Source organism: Gymnogyps californianus, chromosome 23 (genome assembly GCF_018139145.2).
Source record: "Gymnogyps californianus isolate 813 chromosome 23, ASM1813914v2, whole genome shotgun sequence".
Lineage (NCBI taxonomy): Eukaryota > Metazoa > Chordata > Aves > Accipitriformes > Cathartidae > Gymnogyps > Gymnogyps californianus.
The window spans coordinates 1,025,181-1,049,637 of record NC_059493.1 but is presented as its reverse complement, the minus strand read 5'-3'; the positions used below and the strand labels follow the sequence as shown (position 1 = coordinate 1,049,637).

Genomic DNA, 24,457 nt, shown 5'->3' with positions numbered 1-24,457 from the left:
GGCTGCCCGTGATCCCATGGGGGTTTGTATGGCCCCACGGGGACGGTCCTGGCCCACAGGGATACGGACGGCTCCGTGGGGCTGGGCATGGCCCTATGGGACCAGCGTGTCCCCAGCGGGACCCGCCACCCCCCCCTCCGCCCCCCCCCGTCCCCCCAGCGCTGCCAGCTCTGCCCCCCCCCCCTTCTCCCCCTTCCACTCCCCACTAATTCCCCCCCCAAAACCAGCCCACGGGTTGCCATGGCGATTCCTTAATTCCCACCGCCCCCCCCCCCCCCCCGGTATATTCAGCGGAACCAGGTTTGCCGCAAAAAAACCCGGGCCACGGCAATTCAAGCAGGGTGAGCTTTTTGCTCAAAAATAAGTTAAAATAGGGGAAAACGGGTTAAAAAGGGTTTCTTCCCCCTCCCGCGGCGCTCGCGGCAGCGGCTGACCCCTGCGGTGAAGCCGCCGTGCCGCTGACCCGCCGACCCCGGCGTTATCGCCGCCGGAATAATTGACATCTCCTCGTTAGCGGCGGGGAAGCGGCGGGAGGGGGAGGTTCGTTAAGCAGAAATATTAATTGGTGACGTCTTCCCCCGGGCGCTGCTCTGGTTTCGACGCTCAGGACCCAAACTGGGACCAGTGTGAAGGCGTTGCCTTAAACTGGTGTGGGAAAACCTCGCAGGGCAGCTTGGGTGATGCTGTGAGGTGCAATGAGTTCTTGCCAGGGCTCAGCCTGCTTCTGCCGGCGCTGTTCCAGGGCTTGCCCCCGGTGCGGGGCTTTTAATTAACGCCGGTTAATTATACGATGAAATATCATAAAATGAGAGACGTGCCAAAACCCTCGGCGCCGGCACCTGGGATGATCCCTCCCGCGATCTTTTATTTTATTTTTAGAGTTTTGACAAAATTTGGCCACTTTCGCCAGCGGAGGAAGGTCAGGCGCGAAGCCGGCGGGTGGGGGAAAGAATTTCTTCACGGGGGGGGGGGGGAAAATGCGCGTCCCCGTTCAAATATATTAAAATAAGGAGCTGGGAACGGCTGCGAAAGCTTTGGATTTGTGTTTGGGTTTAATGGCAGAGCAATAAAAGCCGGGGAAGGGAAGATACGGTAACCATAGCCACCGCGGCGCGGGGCCGGGGCGGGGGGGGGGAGAAGCCACGGCAGGCGGTTTATGCTTAAAATATTTAAAAAATTTGAACCCCAAAAAAAAAAAAAGGGTTGGGTTGCCTGAAATCTTCCCGTTCCGGTGATATTTTACGGGGGGTCTCCGGGCGATGCGGGCGTGAAGATGCTTCGCTGTTATCGGGCTCCCCCGGAAAGCGAGAAAAAGCCAGGGGGAAAAAAAGTGAGGAAAAGGTCCGAAAAAGTCCGAGCGGGCCCGTTTGCGGAGAAGACGGGCTCAGGGCAGGCAGGATCCGGCCGAAACGCCTCGTCCCCCCCATTTCTTGCCCCCCTAAAAAGCCCTCCGAAGCCCACGGCTACAGCAGCAACATCATCCCCCCGGTCTCCCTCCTCCTCTTCTTCTCTTCCAAGTAAATAAGTTTTTTGGTTTTTTTTTTTTTCTTATGTTTTTCCCTTTTTTTCTTGTCTTTTTTTTTTTTTCCCCTTCCCTTTTTTCTTGTCTTTTCATTTTTTTTTTTTCCCCCCCTTATTATTTCCCTGCCGGAGAACTATTAAGGGATAAAAGCTCTCAGCTGCACTTACAGGCAGATTTGCAAGGCAGGTGAAAAACGTTGCCTTTTTTGGGGCGTTTTCAGGCCGATTCAGCCCGTTTGGGTTCCCCCCCCCGGTTCCTTGCTGTTTCCTGGAGGTTTTTGAGGTCTGGGGTGACGCCCTGGGGGGGTGACAGGGATGGGGGGAGCAGGGATGGGGGCTGACGGCCTTGGGATGGAGGTGGGGGAGCAGGGATGGGGTTGGGGGTGATGGGGAGCTGGGATGGGGCTGGTGTCCCCAAAAATGATGGGGACCCAGGGAGGGGCTGGGACCCGGGATGGGGCTGGGAGAGATGTCCCCAAGGGTGATGGGGACCTGGGATGGGGCTGAGACCCCGCAATGGGGCTGGGGGTGACATCCTTGGGGTGACGGGACCTGGGATGGGGCTGGGACCCGGGATGGGGCTGGGGGTGACGTCTTGGGGGTGACGGGACCTGGGAAGGGGCTGGGACCCGGGATGGGGCTGGGGGTGACGTCCCAAGGGTGATGGGACCTGGGATGGGGCTGGGACCCCGGGATGGGGCTGGGGGTGACGTCCCAAGGGTGATGGGAGCTGGGATGGGGCTGGGACCCCGGGATGGGCTGGGGGTGACGTCCTTGGGGGTGACGGGACCTGGGAAGGGGCTGGGACCCGGGATGGGGCTGGGGGTGACGTCCAAGGGTGATGGGACTGGGATGGGCTGGGACCCCGGGATGGGGCTGGGGGGTGACGTCCCAAGGGTGATGGGAGCTGGGATGGGGCTGGGACCCCGGGATGGGCTGGGGGTGACGTCCTTGGGGGTGACAGGACCGGGGATGGGACTGGGACCCGGGATGGGGCTGGGGGTGATGTCCTTGGGGGTGACGGGACCTGGGATGGGGCTGGGACCCCGGGATGGGGCTGGGGGTGACGTCCTTAGGGGGTGACGGGACCTGGGATGGGGCTGGGACCCCGCGATGGGGCTGGGGGTGATGGGGACCACGCTGGGGACCTGGGGGGGGGTGACAGGGGTGGGGGCCACGTCCCCAGGGGGGGACAAAATCCACGGACGAGGGGGGGGGGGGCTCGGCCCATCCCGGCCCCCGCCGCCCCTCGGGGCCGGGCTCTGCCGGGGGCGGAGCGGGACGGAGCGGCCGGGCCTGCGGCGGGTGAGAGCGGGGGGACGGGGCGGGGGGCTGCGGGCTCTTACCCCCCCCCGAGGCCTATGGGCGTGGGGGGGCTCTTACCCCCCCCGAGGCCCTATGGGTTGTGGGGGGCTCTACCCCCCCCGAGGCCTGGGGCGGGGGGGGGCTGTTACCCTCCCCCGAGGCCCTGTGGGGTATGTGGGGGCTCTTACCCCCCCCCCGAGGCCTATGGGGTGGGGGGGGGTAACAGTCCCCCCCCCGAGGCCCTATGGGGCATGTGGGGCTCTTACCCCCCCCCCCGAGGCCCTATGGGGCATGTGGGGGCTCTTACCCCCCCCCCCCCCGAGGCCCTATGGGGCGTGTGGGGGCTCTTACCCCCCCCCCCCCCCGAGGCCCTATGGGGCGTGTGGGGCTCTTACCCCCCCCCAGCCTTCCCCCCCGAGGCCCTATGGGGCGTGTGGGGGCTCTTACCCCCCCCCCGAGGCCCTATGGGGTGTGTGGGGGCTCTTACCCCCCCCCCCAAGGCCTATGGGGTGTGGGGGGGCTGTTACCCCCCCCAAAGCCCTCTAGGCCGTGTGGGGGCCCATGGGGGGGGTGTGGGGTGTGGGGGGGTGTCTTCTGCCAGCAGCCCCCTCCGAGCGACCGAAACCTTCCAAAATAACGCTTTCCGCCCATTTCTGCCTTCTTTTTTCCAGGACCCTCGAGCACCCCGGCACCTCTTCGCCCCGCTCCGCTGTGGGGACGTGTGTCCTGCCCCCCCCCCTCACCCCGACCCCACACCGGGGGCTGCCAGCGCCGTGTCCCCCCCCCCAGCCCTGTGACACCCCGTCCCAGAGGTAGGTGACTCCTTGGGGACCAGGACAAGCACCGAGGGGACACCCCGATCCCCAAACAAGGTGGGGGGGGGGGATGACCCGTTCCCCCCCCCCAATGAGCACCCAGCCGCAGCTTCACCCAGGAAGGGGGGGGGGGTTTCCCAGTGGGTCCCAAACCCCACTGGGGTTTTCCTTCCCCCCAACCTCGCTTTTCTTTACACCCCCCCCCCCCAAAAAAACATTTTAAAAACAAATTTTTTTGGGGGGGGGGGAATAAAATTCCTTAAAACTCTACTCCAAAACAAAGGGAAGGGGGAGACGTGGTTTAAAACCCCCGATACCTTGCAAGGCGGGGGGGGGGGGTCTGTCGTACAAGCAGCCCCTCTCCCAGCACCGATGGGCGACACTGGGTGCCCCCCCCCACCCCCCCAGTCCGATTTGGGGGGGGGGGGGGCTGAGGCCGGCGGGGGGGTTGGGATCTCGGGGTTTCGGGGCAGGCTGCGCCGGCACTGCGGGGTTTTTGGGTTCAGATTGGCATCTCCGTGCCGGGGGGGGGGGGGGGGGCGGGGGGTGTGGGAGGGAAAAGTCAATTGTAGCGGCACCGGAGCTCGATTACGAAGAATAAATTCTTTTCCCGAGGGTTTTTGGCGCGTTGGTTGCTGGGTTGGTGGGGTTTTTTTTTTTTTCCTCCCCCCCCCTCCTTTTGTGCTCTAAACCATCCATTTCCCCGCTGAGGAGCGGGTCCCTTCCCTGCAAAGGCCTGAAGTGGGGAGAGGGGCTCGGCGCCCCCCCCCCACCCCCCCAGCACCCTGCGGGTCCATCCGGCGTCGCCCCGTTTGCCCCACGGCTCTGGTTATAATGGTGGAAGGGTCTCCCGCTCGCCGCCGGCCTCGGACGCTGCGGGCGGGATGGGGACGAGGGGGTCTGGGGTCTCCCCGTGTGCCCCCCACCTCCTCCGGCTCTCGCTGACCCCTCTTGCCTGTGTCCCCCCCCCTTCCCGAGGGCTCATCCCTGCGTGGGACCTGCTGCCCGAGGACCCCCCCCCCCCCTCACCACCACCACCCCGGGGGGTGCTGATCCCACCGGATCCGGGTCCTCACGTTCCTCCGGTGACGGAGAAAGGAAGGTGACCCCTCCTCAGCCCCGGGGAGGAGGGCAGCGTCCCCTTGGTGGGGAGAAACCAGTTTGAGCCTCCCCTTGGCCGCTTCCCCTTCGATCCCAGATAAATTTGCTTCGTTTCTCCCCAGTAAGCCCAGTAACGGGACTTCTTGCCGCAGCGCGAGCGCGTTTTGGGGAGAAATCGCCAACATTTGGTCTTTCCAGGGCACAGCAGGGTTCGTGCCGTCCCTCCCTCTCCCCCCCCCCCCCCTTGTCTTTCTTTCCCTCCTCAGATGAAAACCTGGGTCTGCGATTCGGGGCAGAAACTGGAAATTTTCATCCCTTTTCTGGGCAAGTACCGTCCGTTCTCGGGGCGTTGCTGCCAGACCTGCACCCCGAAGAGCTGGGTAAGAGCGTGGCTCTGGAAGCTTCTGGGCTTCCCCAGAGCCGGCTGGGAAGAGAGTTTGGGATTCCCTGGGATGCCGGTGAAGAGGACGAGCCCCATCCGACGGCTCTGGCGTGCCCCGGGGAGGAGGGCTGGGGCAGCCGAAAACCTCCCCGACCTCTCTGAGCTGTCCTCCATCAAACCCCCGCCGCTGAGCCCCGATTTTTTCCCTTCCAGGATGGTTTCTACCACAAGCAGCTCTCCTCCTCTCTCGGCTTCCGCGACGCCAGCCGGCTGACGGAGGAGGACACGCGGTGAGGACGGGACGAGCCTGTGCCGGCGAACGCTGGGCAAACCGCTTATTTATTTATTTTTTACCTCCCCCGCCCCAATTTTTATCCAAATCCCCACGGAAATCCTTTCCCTTGCCGCGCAGGAGCGCGGGGACGCCTCTCCATCACCCTCGCTCCCTAATTAATCCAGAAAGGAGTTAGGTTAATTATATTTTGAAAAGCTGGGAGCCGCGTCTCCGAGCGCAGAGCATTAATAGCGGCAGAGGGGAGAGGGCCTGTTCCTCCGTCGCGCTCGGGCTGGGAGGAGAGGTCGGCCAGAGAGCCGAGGATTTGGGGTTGCTTCTTTTTTTAAACAAAACTTGGTATCTTGACGCTGTCGGGAAGAACTTGGCGGGAGGGAGGAGGAGGAGGAGGAGGAGGAGGGAGGCTGGGGGTGTTTTCGTTCTCCTCCCTGGCTCCGGCACAAGGACGAGCTCACGCACGCAGCGCTTGGAGCAAGCCTGGCTCCCCGGTCCCTGGGGAGAAGCGAAATGGCTTCTTCCCCAACCCCTCCTGCTCTTCCTCCTCCCCACGGGCCCTAACTCCGGACCTCCTCCGACCCAGGAGCTGACCTGGAGCCCGGGAGCCGTTTCCTTGCCAAACGGCTGATATTTGTTTGGTTTTTGTTTTGGTTTTGTTTTGTTCGGGAGGTGCCGGACTCCTTCGGTTCCTCTCCCCTTTCGGAGCGGTCCCCGGTGGCTTAGCGATTTTGCGCCGTATTTTTTTTTTTTTTTTTTTTTTTTTTTCCTCCAAATCGGGTCATTATACTCCGTTCCAGCTCGAAATATCCCGGGCTCCAGCTTTCAAACTCGTTGAATTAATTCATCGCCGCTCGCAGCGGCTCGGGAGTTGCGGCATGGCTTAAAAAGAGCCCGGCGACGGGCGGCTGAGATCACGAGCGGAAAGACGAAGGGCCGAAGTTCCCCTGTCCCGCTCCGGCCGCCCGCAGCCCTTTCGCTGGGCTTTGCCGCACGCTCCGTCATATCTAAAACCTCGCTGACATCCCTTTGAGGTGCTGCCCGGCTCCGATTTGGGGGCAGATTTGCAAAAGTCCCCCGTTTGTGGACCTCTGCAGCGTCCCCTGGGCTTTTCCAGCGATTGCAGGCTTCCCTCCCGCGCCAGGAGCGATGCTGCGAGGACCGGGGTGGCTAGGAGCATCGCTCTGCCGGTGCCTCCGTTCTCCCGGCTGTAAAACGGGGAGAAAAATCTCGAATTCTTGCAAACAGCCGGTTTGAAGGAGGCCGAGCACCCTGGAAAAGCCTCTAACCACCGGGACGTCGCCGTCTCTGTCCCTGCCCAGGTACCGGGGCTGGCTGGTCCGAAGGGTCTGCGGTTTCCTCGCTGTCTGGGACTGGAAAATTCCTGCTGACACCCCCGGGGACCTGCCGGCGAGGATCTGCCGGAGCAGGAGGTAGGTGGGAGCAGCCGGAGGGACTCTCCGGATTCTCCTTCACCCTTTGCAAGGACCCGGGTCCTGCAGGATCGTTCCCCAATCCTGCGGGATCCCGTTCGGTCGCCGGAGCGAGGGATGCGCTCGTCCGCTCCCGGCGTGAAAGAAACGTGCCGGTTCCTCTTCGTTGCTGCACCCTTCCCACAAGCTCACCCTGAGGAAGGGGCTTCGCAGCCGCTCCCCCACCCCAGCCCGGGCTCAGCACCCCCCAAAAGGAGCCCGTACCCCGGTTCGGTGGGGAACCGGCTCTCCCATCTCCGGGCTCTGCCGCGGGACGCTGCCGAGGCTCTCCCCATCCCGAGCACGTGGCGTCTGGGGTGACACGGCCTTGTCAGGCAACTGTCACCTCGCTCGTCATCGCTAATTAGACGGCAGGAGGCTGGCAGCCAGTAACAGCGTAATTACCGGGACGCAGAATGCTTTTTAAGCCCTCGCTTTGCCTCACGCTTCCCGCCTCCTCTCCGTCCCCCTTGGCAGGGTACGGGATGTCGCTACCGGCCGGTCCCGTGGCTCGAGAGGGGCCGGCGAATCCCACCGGCGGCGGAAGGAGAAAATCCTCCAGCTCCTGGCTGAAATCCAGGCCCCGCTCTCCCTTCTCCTGCTGAGGTCTGCGCTCCCTCTCCGGGGAGGGTCGTGGGTGCGGATCTCCCTTCGCGGGCATCTCCCACCTCCTCCTGGAGGCATCCCAGTTCCTGGGCTGGGGCATTCCCAGTCCCTCTCCTGCCACTCCGGGTCTCTCACGCTCTGAATTTGTGCGTTAAGCCCCTTCGGATGGGCTCTGAGCGCTGGCTCGGCGCCTCGTGCCTGCCAGCCGTCCTTTGGGGGGGCTGCGCGGATCCTTTGGGGCTGCGCTGGGATCCTTTGGGGGGGCTGCGCTGGGATCCTTTGGGGGGGCTGCGCTGGGATCCTTTGGGGGATGTGCTGGGATCCTTTGGGGGATTGCTGGGATCCTTTGGGGGATGCACATGGATCCTTTGGGGGTTGCTGGGATCCTTTGGGGGATGCACATGGATCCTTTGGGGGGGCTGCGCTGGGATCCTTTGGGGAGATGTGCTGGGATCCTTTGGGGGGTGCACACAGATCTTTGGGGATATGCTGGGTCCTTTGGGGGGATGCACGTGGATCTTTGGGGGGCTGTGCTGGGATCCTTTGGGGAGATGTGCTGGATCCTTTATTGCTGGGATCCTTTGGGGGATGCACACGGATCCTTTGGGGGATATGCTGGGATCCTTTGGGGGATGCACACGGATCCTTTGGGGGATATGCTGGGATCCTTTGGGGGATGCGTGTGCAGAGAGCCGAGGGCAAGGCCGGCAGGGCAGGCAGCCCTCGGGGTGCCGTGCAACTCCCTGGGGATATTTCCCCCAATTCCTTCCAGGGAGCTGGAATCTGATACCGGAGTGGAGGAGGGAGGGAGGGGGGGGGAAAAACCAAACCCAAACCCACTGGGAGGATGGCAATTAAAGCAAAGCAAAAGGGAACTTTTCCTTTCCCTCGCTCTCTCCCCCCCCTCTTTTTTTTTTTTCCCTCCTGTCATTGAGAAATTGGCAATTAGAGGTTGCATTGTAGCCTAATTGCTCGTCTGATTGAGCTGTAATAAAAGAACCCTCTGAGCAGTCTGAAGTATTTAAAGGGAAGAAATTACCCAGGGGATAAAAGCGTTCGGATCCTTCCTGTAAACAGCGGTGAGGGAGGACGGGGGAGATGGAGGGGTAATTGACTTCAGCTTTTGTTGCTGGGGGGAGAAGGGGGGGTGGTCTTGTCACATCCAGCCTTTAATGTTTTAACTTAATTTATAATCGAGCTGTTTATTTGCTTTACGGGAGCTGAGAAGTGAGATTTCGAGTCGGGCCGTCTCCCGCAGGCCTGTTTTCTGCCTGGCTGGGGAAACTGAGGCAGGGAAGGGTGGCCCGGAGAAGGTCTCCGGGGAGGGGTGGTGGTGGGTGGGGGATTTGGGGGTACCCCCGGCTCCCGCGGGGTTGCTCACTTGCTTGTTTTCCTGCAGGCTGTGCAACTGGGCTCTGCTCAAGCTCCTCAACCTCCTCTTCCTCAGCGTGCAGCTCCACCGTGGGCAGCTGGAGATGGTGCTGAGGGCTGCCGGGACGGTAAGGAGCCCAACGACCCCGCGCCTCGCCGCCGGCACGCCGGGTGCTGAGCCCCGGCCGCTTTCCTTGCAGGCCGGCGTGCCGCTGGTTTTCCTCTCGACGCACAAATCCCAGCTGGACGGGCCGCTCCTCTCCTTCCTCCTCTTCTCCCAGGGGCTGGGGGTGCCCAGGGTGACGGCGGGCGGCCAGGTCTGCAGCCCTCGCCTCCGGTAAGGCACGGCAGACGCCCGCTCCAGCCCGGCACGCAGCCGGGTCCTTGCACAAGGAGGAGGGAATTGCACCGGCAAAGCCGAGGTGGGGAACGGGGTGGGGGGGGGGGACGTGGCCCCACGCGAGGTGGGTCCCGTGGTGTCTTCTTTTTTCCCCCCCCCGCAGAGCCCTGCTTGGCCGCCTGGGAGGGATTTTCCTGCCTTCGAGGATGGGGCAGACGCCGAGCGACCGGGATGACGGGCTCCCGGGGGCTGTCCTGGCCACGGTAGGTCCGGTCCCGGCTTTCCCCGGGTGCTGGGAGGGATGAAACATCCCCTTGAGCTCCGAAAGCGCTCGGCGAAGGCGTCTAGGGGTGTCTCGACCGGGGGCTGGCTGAGGCTTTTGGCTGCGCGAGGGGTGCCAGCAGCACCCGCGCATCCCCGGGGTGCTGCCAGTACCCCCCAGCCTCACCCAGTCTCCCCCACCAGTACGTGGAGGAGGTGCTGAGGAGCCGACAGCCTCTGCTCATCTTTCTGGAAGAGCCCCCCGTCGCCCTGCACCTCTCTGCCGCTGCCCGGGAATGGCTGGCTCTGGTGTACCGAGCCGTGCGGGACGGCGCCGTCCCCGACGTCCTCCTGGTCCCCGTCGGCATCGCCTACGACGTGGTCCCCGGCGGTTTGCACCGGGAAGGAGCGGTGAGAGGTCTTGCCGGTGTGGGTGCAGCACCCAAATGTCCTGGCGCGTCCCCGGGGAGCGTCGCTCGCCTCCGTCACCCCGTTAATGCTTTGGTCCCCTCTCTCCTCCCAGCACGGCGCTCGGCCCCTCGGCCTCGGCGCTTGCCTCTGGGCAGCGTGCCGGGCCGTACGCCGAAACCTCGGCTGCGTCCGGGTGGACTTCGCCCAGCCCTTCTCCTTACAGGTACGGCAGCGGGGTTTGCAGCCGGGACTCCTGTCCGGATCCATCCTGGCCCCGGAGGGTTTATTGCCGTGACGTTGGCGGCTGTGCAAACCTCTGCGGGTTGGACGGAGGGGTTTAGGGGGGCTGCGGGGGATCCGGTGTTCTCCGGGGGATCCGGTGAACCCATCTCTAGGGGAAATTGCGTGGGGCCCTGGGGACCCGCGGGCTCAAGTCAGCTTGTTGGCGCCGAGGGCTGCGAGCACCGACAGGCTCGTTTGTCCTCGTTCCCAGGAGTTTGCGGCCAAAAACCTCGTCAAGCAGAGCTGCACGGGGAAGCCGCTGGAGGAGCTGCTGCTGCCCACCATCCTCGGCGTATGGTAAGCAGGAGCCGAGCCTCGGGGCAGCATCTCGCCTCCGACGTCTGCTCCCGGCCCCGCTTTCTCACCCCTCTCGCCCCGTTTTCTCCAGCCCCAGCCAGCTGGACGGCAAAAAGGCAGAGATTTGGAGTCCCGGCCCCGCAACGGCCGCCGGCTTGGAGGCAGAAGAGGAAATGTTGGTGACCAAGCTGGGCCTGCACTCCCTGAGCGGTGAGGGGTCTGCTGGGGCGGGCAGGAGTCCGTCCTCCAGCCGTCTGTCCGTCCGTGCAGGGCTGCGGGGTCAGCCACGCTCGCCCGGTCCCGCCAGGGTCACCCCCTCGTGACGGTGCCGCCGGCGGCGCGGAGGCGGCTGTGCCGTCACCGGTTATTTCGGTGTGCTGTGGTGACGCAGCCAGCGGGGTGATGGCTGCCTGGCGGCACCTGTTCCCCGACTGGAAATGGAGAGCGTAAACAACTGGGGGGCTTCGGGGGGGGTCAAAGCACCCCGGTATCCGCTGGGTGACATCGCAAGGGATGTCACCACCGCTGCCTTCCCCCTGGGGCTCGGGGCGGGGGGGCTAATCCCCCCGACGGCTAACGAGCACCTCTCCCTCCGGTGCAGACGGCGTTGCCTGCTCCGCCGTCACGGCTGTGGGGATCACGTCCGTGCTGCTGCTGCACAAGCACCGGGAGGTGAGACGCGGAGCTTTCCAAGTTTCTCTTCCTTCGGAGCACGATTTCCAGAGCTCCCCCCCCACCACCACCACCATGTAGGGGGTCAGCTCACCCTCCTCTTCCTCCAGGGCGTCTTCCTCTCCCGGCTGATGCTGGACTTTTCCTGGCTGCTGGAGGAGATCCTGCTGCGCCAGCGGGACGTGGGCTTCTCGGGGCAGCTCCGTGCCCTGGTGCAGCACAGCCTCGTCCTGCTCGGAGCCCACCTCACCTTCTACCGCCTCTCCCCCATCGGCGACGTCCTGGTGGTCCCCGAGGCCTCGGCGGAGGCCCGGAGGGAGCTGAGCCACCACAGCGCTGCCATCTTGCCCGTCTTCGCCAGCGAGGCGGTGGGAGGTGAGGCACGGGACGCGGGGGATCGGTGACGCCGGGGGAATCGGTGACACCAGGGGAATCGGTGACGCCGCTTTCCCGGCAGCCTGCGCCATCCGTGCTTTGCTGGTGGAGATGCTGCCCTTCCTGGGGGCGACCGTCGGACCCTCCGGCATCGTGCTCAGCCAGGACGAGCTGTACCGCAAGACCCTGGAACTGCTCTGGCTGCTGCCCCCAAACCTGCTGGGGCTCCAGGTAGGGGCTGGCGGTGCGGGGTGGCACTGCCATCGCGTGGAAGTGGCCTGTCACGGCTGCCTGCGTGGCTGCGGGGAGCCCCGCTGCCTGCTAGCCCCCCCATTCCTCTCTGCCCCCCTATTCCTCCTCTGCCCCCCCAGCCCTGCCAGCCCCTCGACTGCTGGAGCCAGGACATCGTGGACAAACTCCTCCTGTGTGGGCTGCTGGAGGCTGAAGAGGTGGGTGCCCCCCACCCCTGCCCCGGGACCCCCTCCCCGCGCTGGGAATGGGTGGCTCAGCCCTTACTGCGCCCTCCGGTCCTGGCCGGGAAGGAGACGGGGGAACGGGGTCCCTAAGGGGGGGGGGGGGGGACACGGGATGCCTATGGGTGGCATCAAAGGTGACAGTGGCAGCCGGCTCTCGTCCCCGCAGCCGGAGAGCGAGCGCTGGGTCTGCGACTTGGCCCCGCGGCCCTTCTGCAAGGGCCGGCCCTGGGCAGGGATGGACTTCAGCGACAGCGAGGAGGAGGAGGAGGAGGAGGAGGTCCCCAAGCGCTGCTTCAAGGTACTCGGGGTGTCCCCCGCTGCACCCCGGCTGCCGCCGTGGCAGGGTGAGGATGGTCTCGCCAAACTCTGGCTTTCCCCCCCCCCCCCGCCACCCGCTCCAGCTCAGCGAGCCCCAGGGCTCGCCCGGCTTCCTCCTCTTCCTCTGCCGGCTCCTGAGCCCCGTGCTGAGGACCTACGCCAGAGCCGTGGCTTTCCTGGACCGACCCAGCTGGCCCCAACCCGGTAGGACCCCCGCCTCGGGGTGGGCAACTGCTTCTCCAACCACATGAGCCACCTCCCTTCCCCCCCACCTTGGCTTGGCTTGGCTTGGCTTTTGGGGAAACTGAGGCACAGCCAAAGCTCCCTTGCAGCCCTGGCTCTGCACCGAGACCGGAGCGGGGCTGTGCCCCCCCCCGGGAGCTGGGAGCGTTGGGATTTGACCCCCCCCTCCCTTTTCCTCTCTCCCCGACTCCAGAGGCAGCCTACGTGGAGGCACTCCTGCAATTCCTGGCCGAGGAAGACGGTTTCGGTGAGTCGGGGTGGGGGGACGGATGGGGCGTCCCTCCTGCTTTGGGGTCAGCACCCCCCCACCCCCCCAAAGCCAGGCTGTGGGTGCCCGGAGGGTGGGATGCGGGTGCTCCCTTGGGGATTTCTTCCCTCCAGAGTACCCGAACAGGAGCCTGGCCCTCAGCTCCCTGCAGACCTTCAAGGAGATGGGGGTAAGGATGGCCGGGCTCTGCCAGCCCCCTCCCTTCCCCACATCCTCGAGCTGCCCCCCACCCCGGTGACGTTCCTCTCCCCCCCAGGTCCTGGAGGAGGTGCGGAGCCCGGCCGGACCCCTGCTCCACCTCGCCCAGCCTTTCCGCTCCAGCACGAGCCGGGAGAAGCTGGAAGCCTTCATCCAGCAGTTCACCCAGCCGTAGCCATAGCCGCCGGCGCCGATAAACCCGGGAGCAGGTACCCGACCCGGCTCGTGGATTTTATTGAACCCCGCGGGGTGGGATCGGGGAGGGGGGGGGGGGGGGAAGGCAGCCGCATGGGGGTGAGGTTTTGGCGTCTCCCGTCTTCACACCACCTTGTTGCAGATGGCGCCCAGCTCCTCGATCTCGCACCGCACCTCGTCTCCTCTCTGCGAGGGGCAGGGAGATGCGGGCAGCCCCCCCCCCGCAGCTCCCCGTGTCCCCGCTCCCCTTTATCTTCCCCGCTCTGCCACCCCAACCCTATTTCAAGCCCCCCCCCCCACCACCATTTCCCTCACCTTAAGAAACACGGGGGGCTTCCGAAAGACCCCCACACCAGGAGGGGTTCCCGTCAGCAAGATGTCCCCGGGGACCAGCGTGACGAACCTGGGGTGGGGAGGTGTCAGCCGTAGCCCCCCCCCCCACTCACCCCAGTCCCCAAGGAGCGGTGCCGGTGGTGCCGGTGTCCCCTCCCACCCCGGTGCCTACCGGGAGACCCAGGCGATGAGTTTGGGGAGCGGGAAGATGAGCTGGCTGGTGCTGCTGTCCTGCATCAGCCGCCCGTTGACGCTGCAGCGGATCCTCAGGTTGTGGACGTCTGCGGGGACGGAGGGGGGGGGACGCGTCACAGCGGGGGGACGACAAACGTCACCCGTGAACATCGCACACCCCCTCCTCGGGGAAAAAACACCGATGCTTTTGGGCAAATCGGTGCGCGCCGCCTCCGGTGTCAGCCAGAAAAGAGCCCCCGTTCCATCCCGGTCCCCGTCCCCGTCCCCTTCTCACCTCCCACCGCCTCCTTGGTGACAAGGGCCGGCCCCAGGGGACAGAAGGTGTCGAAGGTTTTCCCCAGCAGCCACTGCCTCCCGTTCCTCCTCATCTGCCAGTCCCGGGCGCTGACGTCGTTGGCCACCGTGAAGCCCACGACGTGGTCCAGCGCCGACGCCTCCTTGGGGCGGCGGGGGGGGGGGGGGTGACAACGGGGACCCGCTTAACCGGGGTGGGGGGCACACCCAGAGAGCCCACCGAAACGAAGAGGGGACCGGGGTTACCTCGATGTGTCGCCCCTTCTTCCCGATGACGGCGGCCAGCTCCACCTCCCAGTCCACCTCCTGGGGGTGTGGGAGAAAATGGGGTGCTGGGGGGGGGGCTCAGAGGGGCTGCACCCCCGTGGCGGGGTCCCGGGGGGGGGGGTCCTCACGTTGCTCTCCTCGGGGTGCACGATGTCATCGAAGGGGCCGGTGATGGCGCTGGGGAACTTGCTGAAGATGATGGGTTCCTTGGGGATCTTGACGTCCTGCTCCAGGCAGTGGTCGCGGTAGTTGAGCCCCACGCAGATCACCTTCTCCGGGTCCCCGACGGGTGCCAGGAGCCGCACCATCTCCCGCGGCAGCCGGTGCCGGCCCGACTCCAGCACCCTGCGGGGCCGGCGAGGCTCAGCACCCCGGGGTCGGATCCGGCGGTGATGTGGGTGACGGCCGGCGCGGCGGGCAACCCACCTTTGGGCGACGGCCAGGCCGCTGGGGCCGGTCTCCAGGAAGGCACGCGTGGAGCGGGGCAGCGCCGGCTCCGCCGCGCTCAGGTCCACCACGTTCCCTCCGGCCGTCTCCTCCAGCCCCAGCCGGGGCTCGCCCCCCCCGGACCCCCGGAATCGTACCAGCCGCATGGCCCCGGCACCCCCGGTAGGCGCATCTGCCACCTGCGGGCACCGGATCCTTGGGATCCTGCCCGGAGTGGATCCCGGCACTGGCCGTGACCCTCGCCCCGGGGGTGCTGGGGACCCCCTTCGGCTAGGGCTGGATCCCTGGGGGCGAGGAGGGAGGGGAAGGAAGGCCGCATCCTGCACGGGGGGTGAGGGGGAAGGGGCAGATCCCGGCGCAGGAGGGATCCTGGAGGGAGGGGAGATCCCAGCACGGGACAGATTGGGAGCAGGAAGGGGATAAGGGAAGGCTGGGGACAGTGGATCCCTCCCTGGGGGGGGGGGCAGATCCCAGCACAGACCAGATTCCCAGTACGGCAGCGAAACCCTCCCATGGCAGGGAATGGATCCCAGCATGGGACGGATCCGGGGAGAGATGGGATCCCCTGGCACGCTGGAGGGGGAGCAGATCACCTGATCCCACACAGCCTGGATCCTGGGGGATCCCCGCAATCCTGCACAGCCCTGATCCCAGGGAGCCCCCCCATCCCGCACAACCCCAGTCCTGGGGGATCCCTCCCCCGATCCCGCACAGCCCCAACCCTGGGGGATCCCCCCCAATCCTGCACAGTGGGGATCCCTGGAGGATTCCCCCCCCATGGTCCTGCACAGCCCCAGTCCTGGGGGATCCCTGCCCCTGATCCCACACAGTCCTGATCCTGAGGATCCCCCCAATCCCAGGGGATCCCCCCCCCGATCCCGCACTGCTCCGATCCCAAAGGCTATCCCCCCCACCCCAAACCTGCTCAGCCCGATCCCAGGGGATTCCCCCTGATCCCAGGGATCCCCCCCACCCCCACCCCGATCCGCTCAGCCCGATCCCAGGGATCCCCCCGATCCCGCACAACCCCACACCCAGGGGATCCTCCCGCCCCCCCCCCCCGCCCCGATCCCACGCAGCCCCTATCCCAGAGGATATCGCCCCCACCCCGTACCCGCTCAGCCCGATCCCAGGGATCCCCCCCCCCCTGACGCCGGGGGATCCCCCGATCCCGCTCAGCCCCGATCCCAGGGGATCCCCCCCGGGTCCCGCACAGCCCCGGTGCGGGGACCCCCCCCTATCCCGCGGTGCCCGGACCCGGGGAGGAGGGGGGACAGGGGGACAGGGGATTCCCCGATCCCGGGGAGGGGGGGGGGGGGGCACAGGGGATCCCGGTGCCACCTACGTCACGTGCCGCGTCACTCCCCTCCCGGCACGCGCCGACCCCGCGCCACCCGCGTGAAGGTCCCCGCGCCGGCTCCCCGCCCCCCCCCCCGCCCTCTAGCCGACCAATGCGAGCGCGGCGAAGGCGGGGGCCGCCAATGAGAGCCGGCGGCGCTCAGCCACGCCTCCCTCCGCTGGAGGGGAGGGGCAGCGGCGTTGCTTAGGATACGGGGAGCGGCCGCCATGACAGCGCCCCGCCGCCATGACAGCGCCGCCATGACGGCGCCGAGGCCGGGGCCGGCGGAGCCCCCGGCCGGGAGCGAGCCGGGCCGAGGCGGGTGTTTCTCACCTTTATTTCATGGAAACACGCAGTGAGTCAGCGAGCAACAGGCGGCTGCGGAGGAGGGGGCCGGGCCGGGGCGGGGGGGGGGGGGCTGGGGCAGGGGCCTGGTTGAGGCGCGGCCTGGCCTCGCCGGCCCGTTTGTGAGGAGAAAAAAAAGCAGAAATAACCCAAATAACCCTCTCGGCCGCGCCCTGCCGCTTCGGTGAGCGAAGCCGCCTCCGCCACCCCGGGGCTCGGGGTCACCCTCTCTATACCCCCCCCCCCCCCAAGGCTGTGCGTGGCCATTGCTTCCCCCTCGGCTCCCCGGGCGGCACGTTTCATCCCTAAGTGATCGCCATTTGTTTTATTTAGAAAATAAACCCTCTCTCCTCGTACCGCCCGAAGGTGGGGAGCGGCCTCTTCTCTCATCGCTGTGGGTCCCCTTAAGCGACGCGCGGGGCGGGAGAGGAGGTTCGTGTGCTTTCGGTCGGCCTTCGGGAGCTGCCGTTTCAACGGCTGCGGTACAGAGACCCCCCTCCCCGGAGAGTCCCCTCCTCGAAGGCTCGCATCCCGGGGGAAGGGGTCCGGGTTTGTGCTGCGGTGAGGTCTCCTGAACCACCCGGGGCAGAGGGATCCTCGTTGTGGGCGGCGGAGCCCCCCCTGGCTCTGCCCCCCCCCCCCCAAAATGCATCCGACTTGCGGGGCGGGCATCACCAGGCGCCGTGCCGGGGAGGGCTCAGGCGGACGAGCCGGCAAAATCATCCGTATCTCTTCTCATCTCTGGTGACTGGAGCGCCGGGAGCCAGGTGGATTATTTTCTTCTTTCTTTTCACCTTTCGTTTCGTCTGAAATAGTAGAAAAAAGTTCCCCTCGGGCGCTGGCGGAGGCGCCGGTGGGGCTGAGCGGGTGGTCCCGGGTTCTAGATCACGTTCTCGAAGATCTGCATGGAGCTCATGATGTCTTCATCCTGGATGGCGTGGGAGGGAGACGTCAGAGCCCCCCGGTCCCCCTCCTCCCGTCGGCCCCGGGGTGACCGGAGCTGTCGTCCCCTGTCTCTCCCGACACTCCCCCCCCATCATTTTGGGATGGGACGAGGACTGGGGTTATGTCTCGGACTCGGAGGCCTGGCAGCGAGGAAGAGGGTGGCGGTGATGCCGAAGATCCCCCCCCCCAGAGCTGCTCACCTTCTGGCACGTCTCCAGGAACTCCTCGAAGGTCACCACGCCGTCGCCGTTCCTGTCCATCTTCTGCGAGGGAACAGCAGGGGCTCAGCGGGGACATCCCCGGCCCCGGCGGCGGTGACGGCCCCGGCCGGTGACACGCGGCGGGGGTTTTGGGGACGAGGCGGGACGGTCTCACCTGGAAGAACAGCTCCACGTGCTCGGCGGGCGCGCTCTCCCTCAGGGCGGGGTGGGTGCAGCGCCCCATCATGTCGTAGATGGACTTCATGATCTCCAGCATTTCCTAGGAGGGGACAGAGGGGGGGGTCAAGGTGACAAGAACCCTCCGAACGAGGGCACTTTCGTCCCCCAGCACCCGTTTCCACCGTCACCGTCCCTCTCCGGGCGTCCCCCACAACGCTCCCACCCTGCCTGGTCCGTCCGCCCCCCCAAGTCCTCGTCCCCCCCTCCCCGTGTCACCTCCTTGGTGATGTAGCCGTCTTTATTAATATCGTAGAGGTTGAAAGCCCACTTCAGCTTCTGGTGCACCGTCCCCCGCAGCAAGACGGAGAGGCCGACGACAAAATCCTGCCGGAGGAACCGTGACCGTGACCGGGGACGTCCCACGGGCACCGCCGGCTCACCCAGACCCCGGGGACGGACCCGTGTCCCGCCTGGCTTGGTCGTTCGCCCCCCTCCAACGGTGCCGCGGCGCTGCCATCGATCGCGGGACGCCCGGGGGATTTTTTTTTTTTTCCTATTGATCCCGTTTCTATTCTCGTTCATAGCTATTTTTAATCACCACGGTAAAACCGGTGCCGGCCCCCCCCCCCCACCAGCCACCTCTGCCGCAGTGCCTGGAACTCTCCCGGCACAGGCTCCTGCCGTCGAGGAGACCGACGATTTTGACCGTCGCCGCTGCGCCGAGCTTTTATCCCCGACCGCACGCGGGTGAGGAGGAAGATCTGATGAATCACGCCGCTGGGCACGCTTACAGCCGGCCGCGGCTCGAGGAGCGCGGCGCCGGCACGGCTTTTCCCGGCGAGAAGCCGGGCGCGGAAGCGGCGCCGGGACGCTCACCTGGAAGCAGAGAGCCCCGTTGCGGTCGGCGTCGAAGGCGTCGAACAAGAAGTGCGCGTAGGTGCTGGCATCTGCGAGGGGAGGAAGGCGAGAGGCGGTGAAGCCCCCGCCCCGGCACGCACCGGGATCGGGATTTGGTGTTTTCTCCGGATGCGGCCCCCCCCTCCGGCACCCCCAGACCCTCCCCGCCGGCCTCGGGGGTCCCCGCCGGACTCACTGCCTTGGGGGAAGAACTGCGAGTAGATGAGCTTGAAGGTCTCCTCGTCCACGAGGCCGCTGGGACACTCCTGGGGAGGAGAGCGGGCGCCCGGTGAACCCCGGCTCTACCAAAATCCGCCCCCCCGGGCCCTGGCGGTGGGGGGGCCGGGGCGAGGATCCTCCCGACACTCACGTTCTTGAAGCCGCGGTAGAGAGACTGCAGCTCCTTCTTGGTGAACTTGGTCTGCGCCAGCAGCTGCTCCAGCCCCTCGGGTTGGTGCCGTACGGCCGAGAGCTCCAGCTCGGCATCGCCGCCGTCTGCCGGGAGACGCCGGCAAAAGACCCCCCCCCCCCCCGTGGGGGTCCAGCAGCCTCTCTGCTTGATCCCGGGCTGTTTTCCACCCGGATCCAACCCTGCTTAAAACCAAACCACCCCCCCACACACACCCCGACCCCATGGCGGACCCCAAATTCCCCTCGTGCCGGGAGGAAAACCGGGGTTTCGCATCCCGAGGGAGAAGCCGGCCGACCCGGAGGGTTTCCCCAGGAGCTGCCAAATCCGTGCTCGCCTCCGGCAACACGTTCCCGGGGCGCGGAGCATCCCCGAGCCGCCTCTCACCCCGACCCTGCTAATGCTCCCTCCCGCCTACGCCCGGCCTGGCGGAAGGTAATTAATAAATGATGGCTCATTAATAATTCTAGCTTGGGAAGCCCCTGCGGACCCGTTCAGCGCCGAGACGGGGATATCGGGAACTTCGGGCCGGGAAAACCGGGCTTGGTTGGGGAGAGGCTCCGCCGTGCCGCATCGGTAGGGACACCCTGGAAAACCCTGGGACACCCCAGAAAACCCCAGGGTCCCCTGGGTGCTGCTGGGGGGGGTGGGGGTGATCCCCCCCCCCCCCCCCGCCGTCTCCGGCCGAGCCAGGTTTGCCGGGGTGGGAAGGGGTGGCGTTGGGATCGGGGGACCCCAGCATCCCGTCTCAGGGGGATTTTGAGGGGTCGGTGAGGGATTGGGGGTCCCTGGTGTCCCATCTCGGAGAAGTTTTGGGGGTCGATGGGGGGGTCCTCAGCGTCGCATCTCGGGGGGGGGAGTTTTGGGGTCAACAGGGGGATTGGAGGTCCCTGGTGTCCCATCTCAGGGGGGCTTTGGGGTGGGTGCAGGACTTGGGGGTCCCCAGTGTCCTGTCTCCAGGGGGTTTTGGGGGTCGCTGTGGGCTCGGAGGCCCCCGACGTCCCACCTTGAGGAGGTTTGGGGGTCACTGTGGGCTGGGGGGTCCCCCCCCCCCCCGTCATCCTGTTCTTGGGGGTCTCAGGGGTTCACAGGGGCACGGAGGCCTCCGGCATCGCCCCTCAGGAGGGATTTGGGGGTCAATGTGGGCTGGGGGGGTCCCCAGCAGCCCCTCAGCGGGGTGTTTTTGGGGGGGGGGGGGCCGCAGCCGACCCAGCCCCTCGGGGAAGGTCAGAGCAAGGCTGGGCCATGACGTGGCAAGTGCGGGGAGCAGGGCGGGGGGCTGCCGGCTCCCCCTGCGCCCCCAAACCCTCGGCCTTCACCCCCAAACCCCCCTCCCAGGGGGGTGCCCCCCCCCAAAAAAAAGCAGGTTTTACCCCACGGGGACCATTTACGGGCCCAACAGGTCCTTTAACCCGAGGGGGGGAAGGATGGGGACACCCCGAGATGCGGCGAGGGGGCTGAAAATAAATACGATTAATTAATTAAAATTAATTAGGGCGGGGGGGGGGCAGAACAACACGCGGGGTTACCTTCCACGGAGATGGGCTCCAGGATGCCGAACTGCTTGAGGACGGCGATGAAGAGGAGGATGACCACGGCCACGGCGCACAGCTCCATACCCTGGATGCCCATGGCCGGTGGCGGGGTGGGGAGAGGGGGGGGACACACGCACACACACCCCCCCCCCGGTGTCGGGGTGTCCTGCCTCGTGTGTGTGTGTGTGTGTGTGTGTGTGTTCCACCCCCCCCCCCAAAAAAAACCCAACCCAACCCAAAGCGGGGCACCCCGGGGTGGGGGTGAGGGTGTCGGCAGGCGGGTGCCGTCCCGGTGAGCGCTGGGGCGGCTGCCGCGGGGCCGGCCTGCGCCGTCCGTCCGTCCGTCCTGCGCCGTCCGTCCGTCCGTCCTGCCCTCCTCCCTTGGCACGCACCCACGGCCCCCCCCCCCCCCCCCGCCGCTCCGGCCCCACTATCGCGACCGGTTTTTTTTCCCATTTCTTCTCCTTTTGGGTTTTCTTTCTTTTTTAATATCACACCCCCCCCCCCCAACAAAGGAGGCCGGGGGTACAAAGAGATGCCGCCCCCCCCCCCTCACCCCCATCCCTGCCGGCTGCCCCCCGCAGCACCCATGGGTGCCCCCATCACCCAAAAAAAAAAAAAGGGGGGGGGGGGGATGTCCCAAACCGGCGCAGGCCTTAAAATTGGGTAAAAACCCCGGGTTGTCTTCAGCCCCCCCCGGGAGGAGGCGGGCGGGAATGGCCCCCCCCCACCTCATTGCCCCGTGGGGGGGTTTTAGAACCGGCCGTGGGAGGCAATTAGCGCCGGGGCTGGCTAACGAGCGGCGCGGGGATCGATGGGGATGAGTAAGCAAGCGAGTCCCGCCGAGGGAAGGGCTCCCCGGGGAACCCCCGGGCGGGGAAACTGAGGCGGGGGGGGACGCGGGGGCTGTCCCTGCCCCCCCCCCCCCCAGGGGTGTCCCCGGCCCCCCCAGGGGTGTTCCCTGGCCCCCCAGGGGTGTCCCAGCCCCATGGCCATCTGTCCCCATCGGCCCGGGGATGTCTGTCCCCAGTGTCCTGGGGTGGCCTTGTCCCCATGGCCCTGGGGACATCGTCCCCGTCCCCCCAGGGGTGTCCCCGTCCCATCGGGGGTGTCCCTCTCCCCCCAGGGGTGGCCTTGTCCCCATGGCCCTGGGGACATCGTCCCCGTCCCCCCGGGGGTGTCCCCATCCCATCGGGGGTGTCCCCGTCCCATTGGGGGTGTCCTGTCCCCATGGCCCTGGGGACATCGTCCCTGTCCCCCCGGGGTTCTCCCTGTCCCCCCGGGATTCTCCCCGTCCCCCCGGGGATGTCCCTGTCCCCCCGGGGGTGTCCCCGTCCCCCCAGGCTGCCCCATCCCCACCGCCACCCCCCGCTCACCCCTCCCAGCCCCTAGTGACCCCGTCGGGCCGCACAGAGGGGCGGGGCCACGCTGCCAGGGGCGGGGCTTCTGCCCCACCAGGGGGGCGTGGCCTGTTGCTAAGGGCGGGGCTCTGGTCGCTGGGGGGCGAGGCGCGCCCGCCCCCCAAGGGGCGTGGCTCATCCGCACGTCCCGCCCCCGCAGCGCCGCCGCTTCCGCTTCCGCCGCCGCGACCGGAAGTGCAGTTTGCCGCCGCCGCCGCCGCCGCCATGGCCTCAAGGTTACTGCGGGTGAGCGCGGCTCTGCGGCTGCTGCCCGCCGCCTCCGCCCGCGCCGCGCCAGCCCGCTGCCTCGCCGTCCCCGGTGAGCCGGGGGGGGGGGGGGGGGGGGGGGGGGCGGTGGCGGCACACGGGGAACGGAGCGCGGGGTGGGGGGGCGGCAGGGCGAGGCCGCGGCCTCCCGGTCTGACCGCGGTGCCCCGCAGGCGGCCTCGCCAGCGATGAGGAGCAGGCGACGGGGCTGGAACGGAAGGTGCTGGAGGCCATGAACAAGGGCCTGGTGAGTGCGGGGCGGCGGGGGGGATGGGGGGGGGGTCGGGGGGCGGGGCCTGGCGGGGCGGGGGAGGGGCGGCGGCCGGGGCCGCGGGAGCCATCCGGGGGGATGGTGGGGGGAGGGGGAGCTCAGAGCTGGGGGGGGGGACCCTAGGGTGTGGTGGGGGGGCGGCTCTTAGGGACAGGGTGACCTTGGTGATGGGGGGTCGGGGTCTGGGGGTGCCCCCACCCCCCAGGCTCACCCCCACCCACCCCCCCCCTTGCCCCCCAGGACCCCTACAGCATGTTCCGGCCGAAGCGCTACGCGGGGACCAAGGAGGACCCCAACCTCGTCCCCTCCATCAGCAACAAGCGCATCGTGGGCTGCGTCTGTAAGTGCCCCCCCCCCCCCTGCCTGCCTGCCTCCCTCCCTCCGTCCGTCTGTCCATCCGTCCATCCATCCCACCCTCCTCTTCCTCCTTCCCCCCCCCCCCCAGGCGAAGAGGACAACAGCTGCGTCGTCTGGTTCTGGCTGCACCAGGGGGAGGCCCAGCGCTGCCCCTCCTGCGGTGCCCACTACAAGCTCATCCCCCACCAGCTGCCCCACTGAGGGCCCCCCCCCCCCCCCCCCATAGCACCCCGTGGGTCACGCTGACCCCCCACCCCCCCCCCAGCACCCACTGGGGGGCCCGTGGGTCACGCCGACCCCCTCCTCAGCACCCACTGGGGGGCTTCTGGGCTGAGCTGAGCGCCCCCCCCCACCGTGTGTGCCCCCCCATATAAAGAGTTTGTGTGTGGAGACCCGGACTCTGTCTGCGCTGGGGGGGAGGTGGGGGGGGGTGGGCAGCACCCATGGGGCGAGGGGCAGCACCCATGGGTGCAGCGGGGGAGGGGACAGGCCGTGGGGGTGAATTTAAAGCTGTTGCTGTCATCATGAGTGGGGAGGGGACGTGGGGGGGGGTGGGAGAGGTGCTCATGACCTTGGGGTGGTATTTGGGGTGCAGGGACCCCACCTTCTCTGCCCTGGGGGTGGGTGCTGGGAATGGGGGGGGGGGGGGGGGCCCTGGAGTGTGACTGTTGGGGGGCTCCAGAAGCAAAGCCCGCTTGGGGGGACCCCTCCCCAAAATATGCCCCCACCCGCTGAGAGGAGGGGCTGGGTTCCCCCCACAGACTCCAAGGAGGATCACAGCCCCCCCCCAAGGTGTGCCCCCCCCCCCCCCCCCCCCCAGGTCTGGGCTGCACCCCACCCCCAGCTCTGCACCCTGGGGTGGGGGGTGGAGGGGGGCTCTGTCTGTCTGTCTGTCTGTCCATCCGTACTGGGGGGGCCCACAACTGGACGCAGTGCTCCGGAGCGGCCTCCCCACATGGCCGAGGTGGATCTCGGGGGGGGCTTCTGACACCAGGTAGCCCCCGGCCACTGCTTTCCCCCCCCCCCCCCCCCCCAGCTGCCACGGCCGTGTCACCGGGGCGGGAGGTGGGGCTGCTCGGGCGCGGTCGCCCCCACCCCCTGCTCTCCGCCTCCTCCCGCGCCTGCCGGGGGTCGGGGCGCGGCCGAGCGGCCGCGGGTTCCTTGTGTTCTTCCTCGTGAGGTGGCTCCCCGCCCTCACACCCCCCCGCCCCCTCCCCGGGCAGGCGTTTGTCCTCAAAAAAAAGAAAAAAAAAAGAACCCAAATCCCCGTGGTCGCAGGAACCGCCGGCTCCGCAGCCGCTTCTCGGGACGCCCTTGGGGTGCGGTGGCTTTTGACGCTCTCTGGGTGGCCCCGGCAGAGCCGGCGGTGCCGCACGCAACGCGTGTCGTGGTCAGAGCTCTCCGGACGATGGTGGTTGGGGGGGGGGGGGGGGGGTCCTGTTCCCCCCCCCACCCCAGCTCGGCACCTTCCAGGTGAACCTGTGCCGTGGGTGCCAGCCCCCCGCGGGGCCGGGGCTCTCCCAGCTGCTGCGTCTCGGAGAAGCCCCCGGCTGGGGGGTGCTGGGGGGGGGTCGGGGGGGG

At 67.1% G+C, this 24,457-nt stretch overlaps 4 protein-coding genes across 5 annotated transcripts; 2 read left to right on the top strand and 2 right to left on the bottom strand.

Annotated features, from left to right (window-relative positions):
- Window positions 1–2,334: 2,334 nt before the first annotated feature.
- On the top strand, window positions 2,335–13,273 carry GPAT2 (glycerol-3-phosphate acyltransferase 2, mitochondrial). Its single transcript, XM_050910095.1, has 21 exons — window positions 2,335–2,359; window positions 4,941–5,122; window positions 5,338–5,414; window positions 6,733–6,843; window positions 7,360–7,488; window positions 8,888–8,987; window positions 9,060–9,196; window positions 9,363–9,462; window positions 9,665–9,871; window positions 9,984–10,094; window positions 10,365–10,450; window positions 10,542–10,660; window positions 11,052–11,122; window positions 11,233–11,497; window positions 11,580–11,728; window positions 11,869–11,946; window positions 12,140–12,271; window positions 12,375–12,495; window positions 12,728–12,775; window positions 12,916–12,971; window positions 13,059–13,273. The coding sequence occupies exons 1-21, from the start codon at window positions 2,335–2,337 to the stop codon at window positions 13,173–13,175; spliced, it is 2,421 nt and encodes an 806-aa protein (XP_050766052.1). The 3' UTR covers window positions 13,176–13,273.
- LOC127025348 (fumarylacetoacetate hydrolase domain-containing protein 2-like) lies at window positions 13,218–22,589 on the bottom strand. 2 transcript variants are annotated; one of them, XM_050910276.1, is made up of 8 exons: window positions 22,556–22,589; window positions 14,711–14,882; window positions 14,413–14,629; window positions 14,264–14,323; window positions 13,998–14,160; window positions 13,701–13,809; window positions 13,511–13,598; window positions 13,218–13,381 (listed from the first exon to the last, which is right to left on the bottom strand). In XM_050910276.1, the coding sequence occupies exons 1-8, from the start codon at window positions 22,587–22,589 to the stop codon at window positions 13,319–13,321; spliced, it is 906 nt and encodes a 301-aa protein (XP_050766233.1). In that variant the 3' UTR covers window positions 13,218–13,318. The 2 variants fall into 2 exon arrangements, with proteins under 2 accessions (XP_050766233.1, XP_050766232.1); XM_050910275.1 differs by lacking the exon at window positions 22,556–22,589 and having other exon boundaries at window positions 14,711–15,334.
- KCNIP3 (potassium voltage-gated channel interacting protein 3) lies at window positions 17,280–20,678 on the bottom strand. Its single transcript, XM_050910282.1, has 8 exons — window positions 20,576–20,678; window positions 19,008–19,132; window positions 18,834–18,903; window positions 18,617–18,687; window positions 18,017–18,124; window positions 17,736–17,840; window positions 17,561–17,623; window positions 17,280–17,343 (listed from the first exon to the last, which is right to left on the bottom strand). The coding sequence occupies exons 1-8, from the start codon at window positions 20,676–20,678 to the stop codon at window positions 17,296–17,298; spliced, it is 693 nt and encodes a 230-aa protein (XP_050766239.1). The 3' UTR covers window positions 17,280–17,295.
- On the top strand, window positions 22,207–23,266 carry LOC127025355 (cytochrome c oxidase subunit 5B, mitochondrial). Its single transcript, XM_050910284.1, has 4 exons — window positions 22,207–22,300; window positions 22,422–22,495; window positions 22,760–22,859; window positions 22,965–23,266. Exons 1-4 carry the CDS (start codon window positions 22,207–22,209, stop codon window positions 23,075–23,077), a joined length of 381 nt encoding a protein of 126 aa, XP_050766241.1. The 3' UTR covers window positions 23,078–23,266.
- Window positions 23,267–24,457: the final 1,191 nt, after the last annotated feature.

What these genes read in the sequence shown, in the direction of transcription:
- GPAT2 (XM_050910095.1), top strand. Translation starts at nt 2,335, where the DNA reads ATGGGGCTGGGGGTGACGTCCAAGG. An exon ending in AGGATCTGCCGGAGCAGGAG is followed by an intron (nt 6,844 to 7,359) that starts GTAGGTGGGAGC and finishes CCCCCTTGGCAG; the next exon opens with GGTACGGGATGTCGCTACCG. An exon ending in ATTCCTGGCCGAGGAAGACG is followed by an intron (nt 12,776 to 12,915) that starts GTTTCGGTGAGT and finishes TCTTCCCTCCAG; the next exon opens with AGTACCCGAACAGGAGCCTG.
- LOC127025348 (XM_050910275.1), bottom strand. Translation starts at nt 15,267, where the DNA reads ATGCTGGGATCCATTCCCTGCCATGGGAGGGTTTCGCTGCCGTACTGG. An exon ending in AGAAGGGGCGACACATCGAG is followed by an intron (nt 14,161 to 14,263) that starts GTAACCCCGGTC and finishes CGCCGCCCCAAG; the next exon opens with GAGGCGTCGGCGCTGGACCA. An exon ending in CACCAAGGAGGCGGTGGGAG is followed by an intron (nt 13,810 to 13,997) that starts GTGAGAAGGGGA and finishes CCGTCCCCGCAG; the next exon opens with ACGTCCACAACCTGAGGATC.
- KCNIP3 (XM_050910282.1), bottom strand. Translation starts at nt 20,678, where the DNA reads ATGGGCATCCAGGGTATGGAGCTGTGCGCCGTGGCCGTGGTCATCCTC. An exon ending in ACGTGGAGCTGTTCTTCCAG is followed by an intron (nt 17,624 to 17,735) that starts GTGAGACCGTCC and finishes GTTCCCTCGCAG; the next exon opens with AAGATGGACAGGAACGGCGA. An exon ending in TCCTGGAGACGTGCCAGAAG is followed by an intron (nt 17,344 to 17,560) that starts GTGAGCAGCTCT and finishes CACGCCATCCAG; the next exon opens with GATGAAGACATCATGAGCTC.
- LOC127025355 (XM_050910284.1), top strand. Translation starts at nt 22,207, where the DNA reads ATGGCCTCAAGGTTACTGCGGGTGAGCGCGGCTCTGCGGCTGCTGCCC. An exon ending in CCGCTGCCTCGCCGTCCCCG is followed by an intron (nt 22,301 to 22,421) that starts GTGAGCCGGGGG and finishes GGTGCCCCGCAG; the next exon opens with GCGGCCTCGCCAGCGATGAG. An exon ending in GCGCATCGTGGGCTGCGTCT is followed by an intron (nt 22,860 to 22,964) that starts GTAAGTGCCCCC and finishes CCCCCCCCCCAG; the next exon opens with GCGAAGAGGACAACAGCTGC.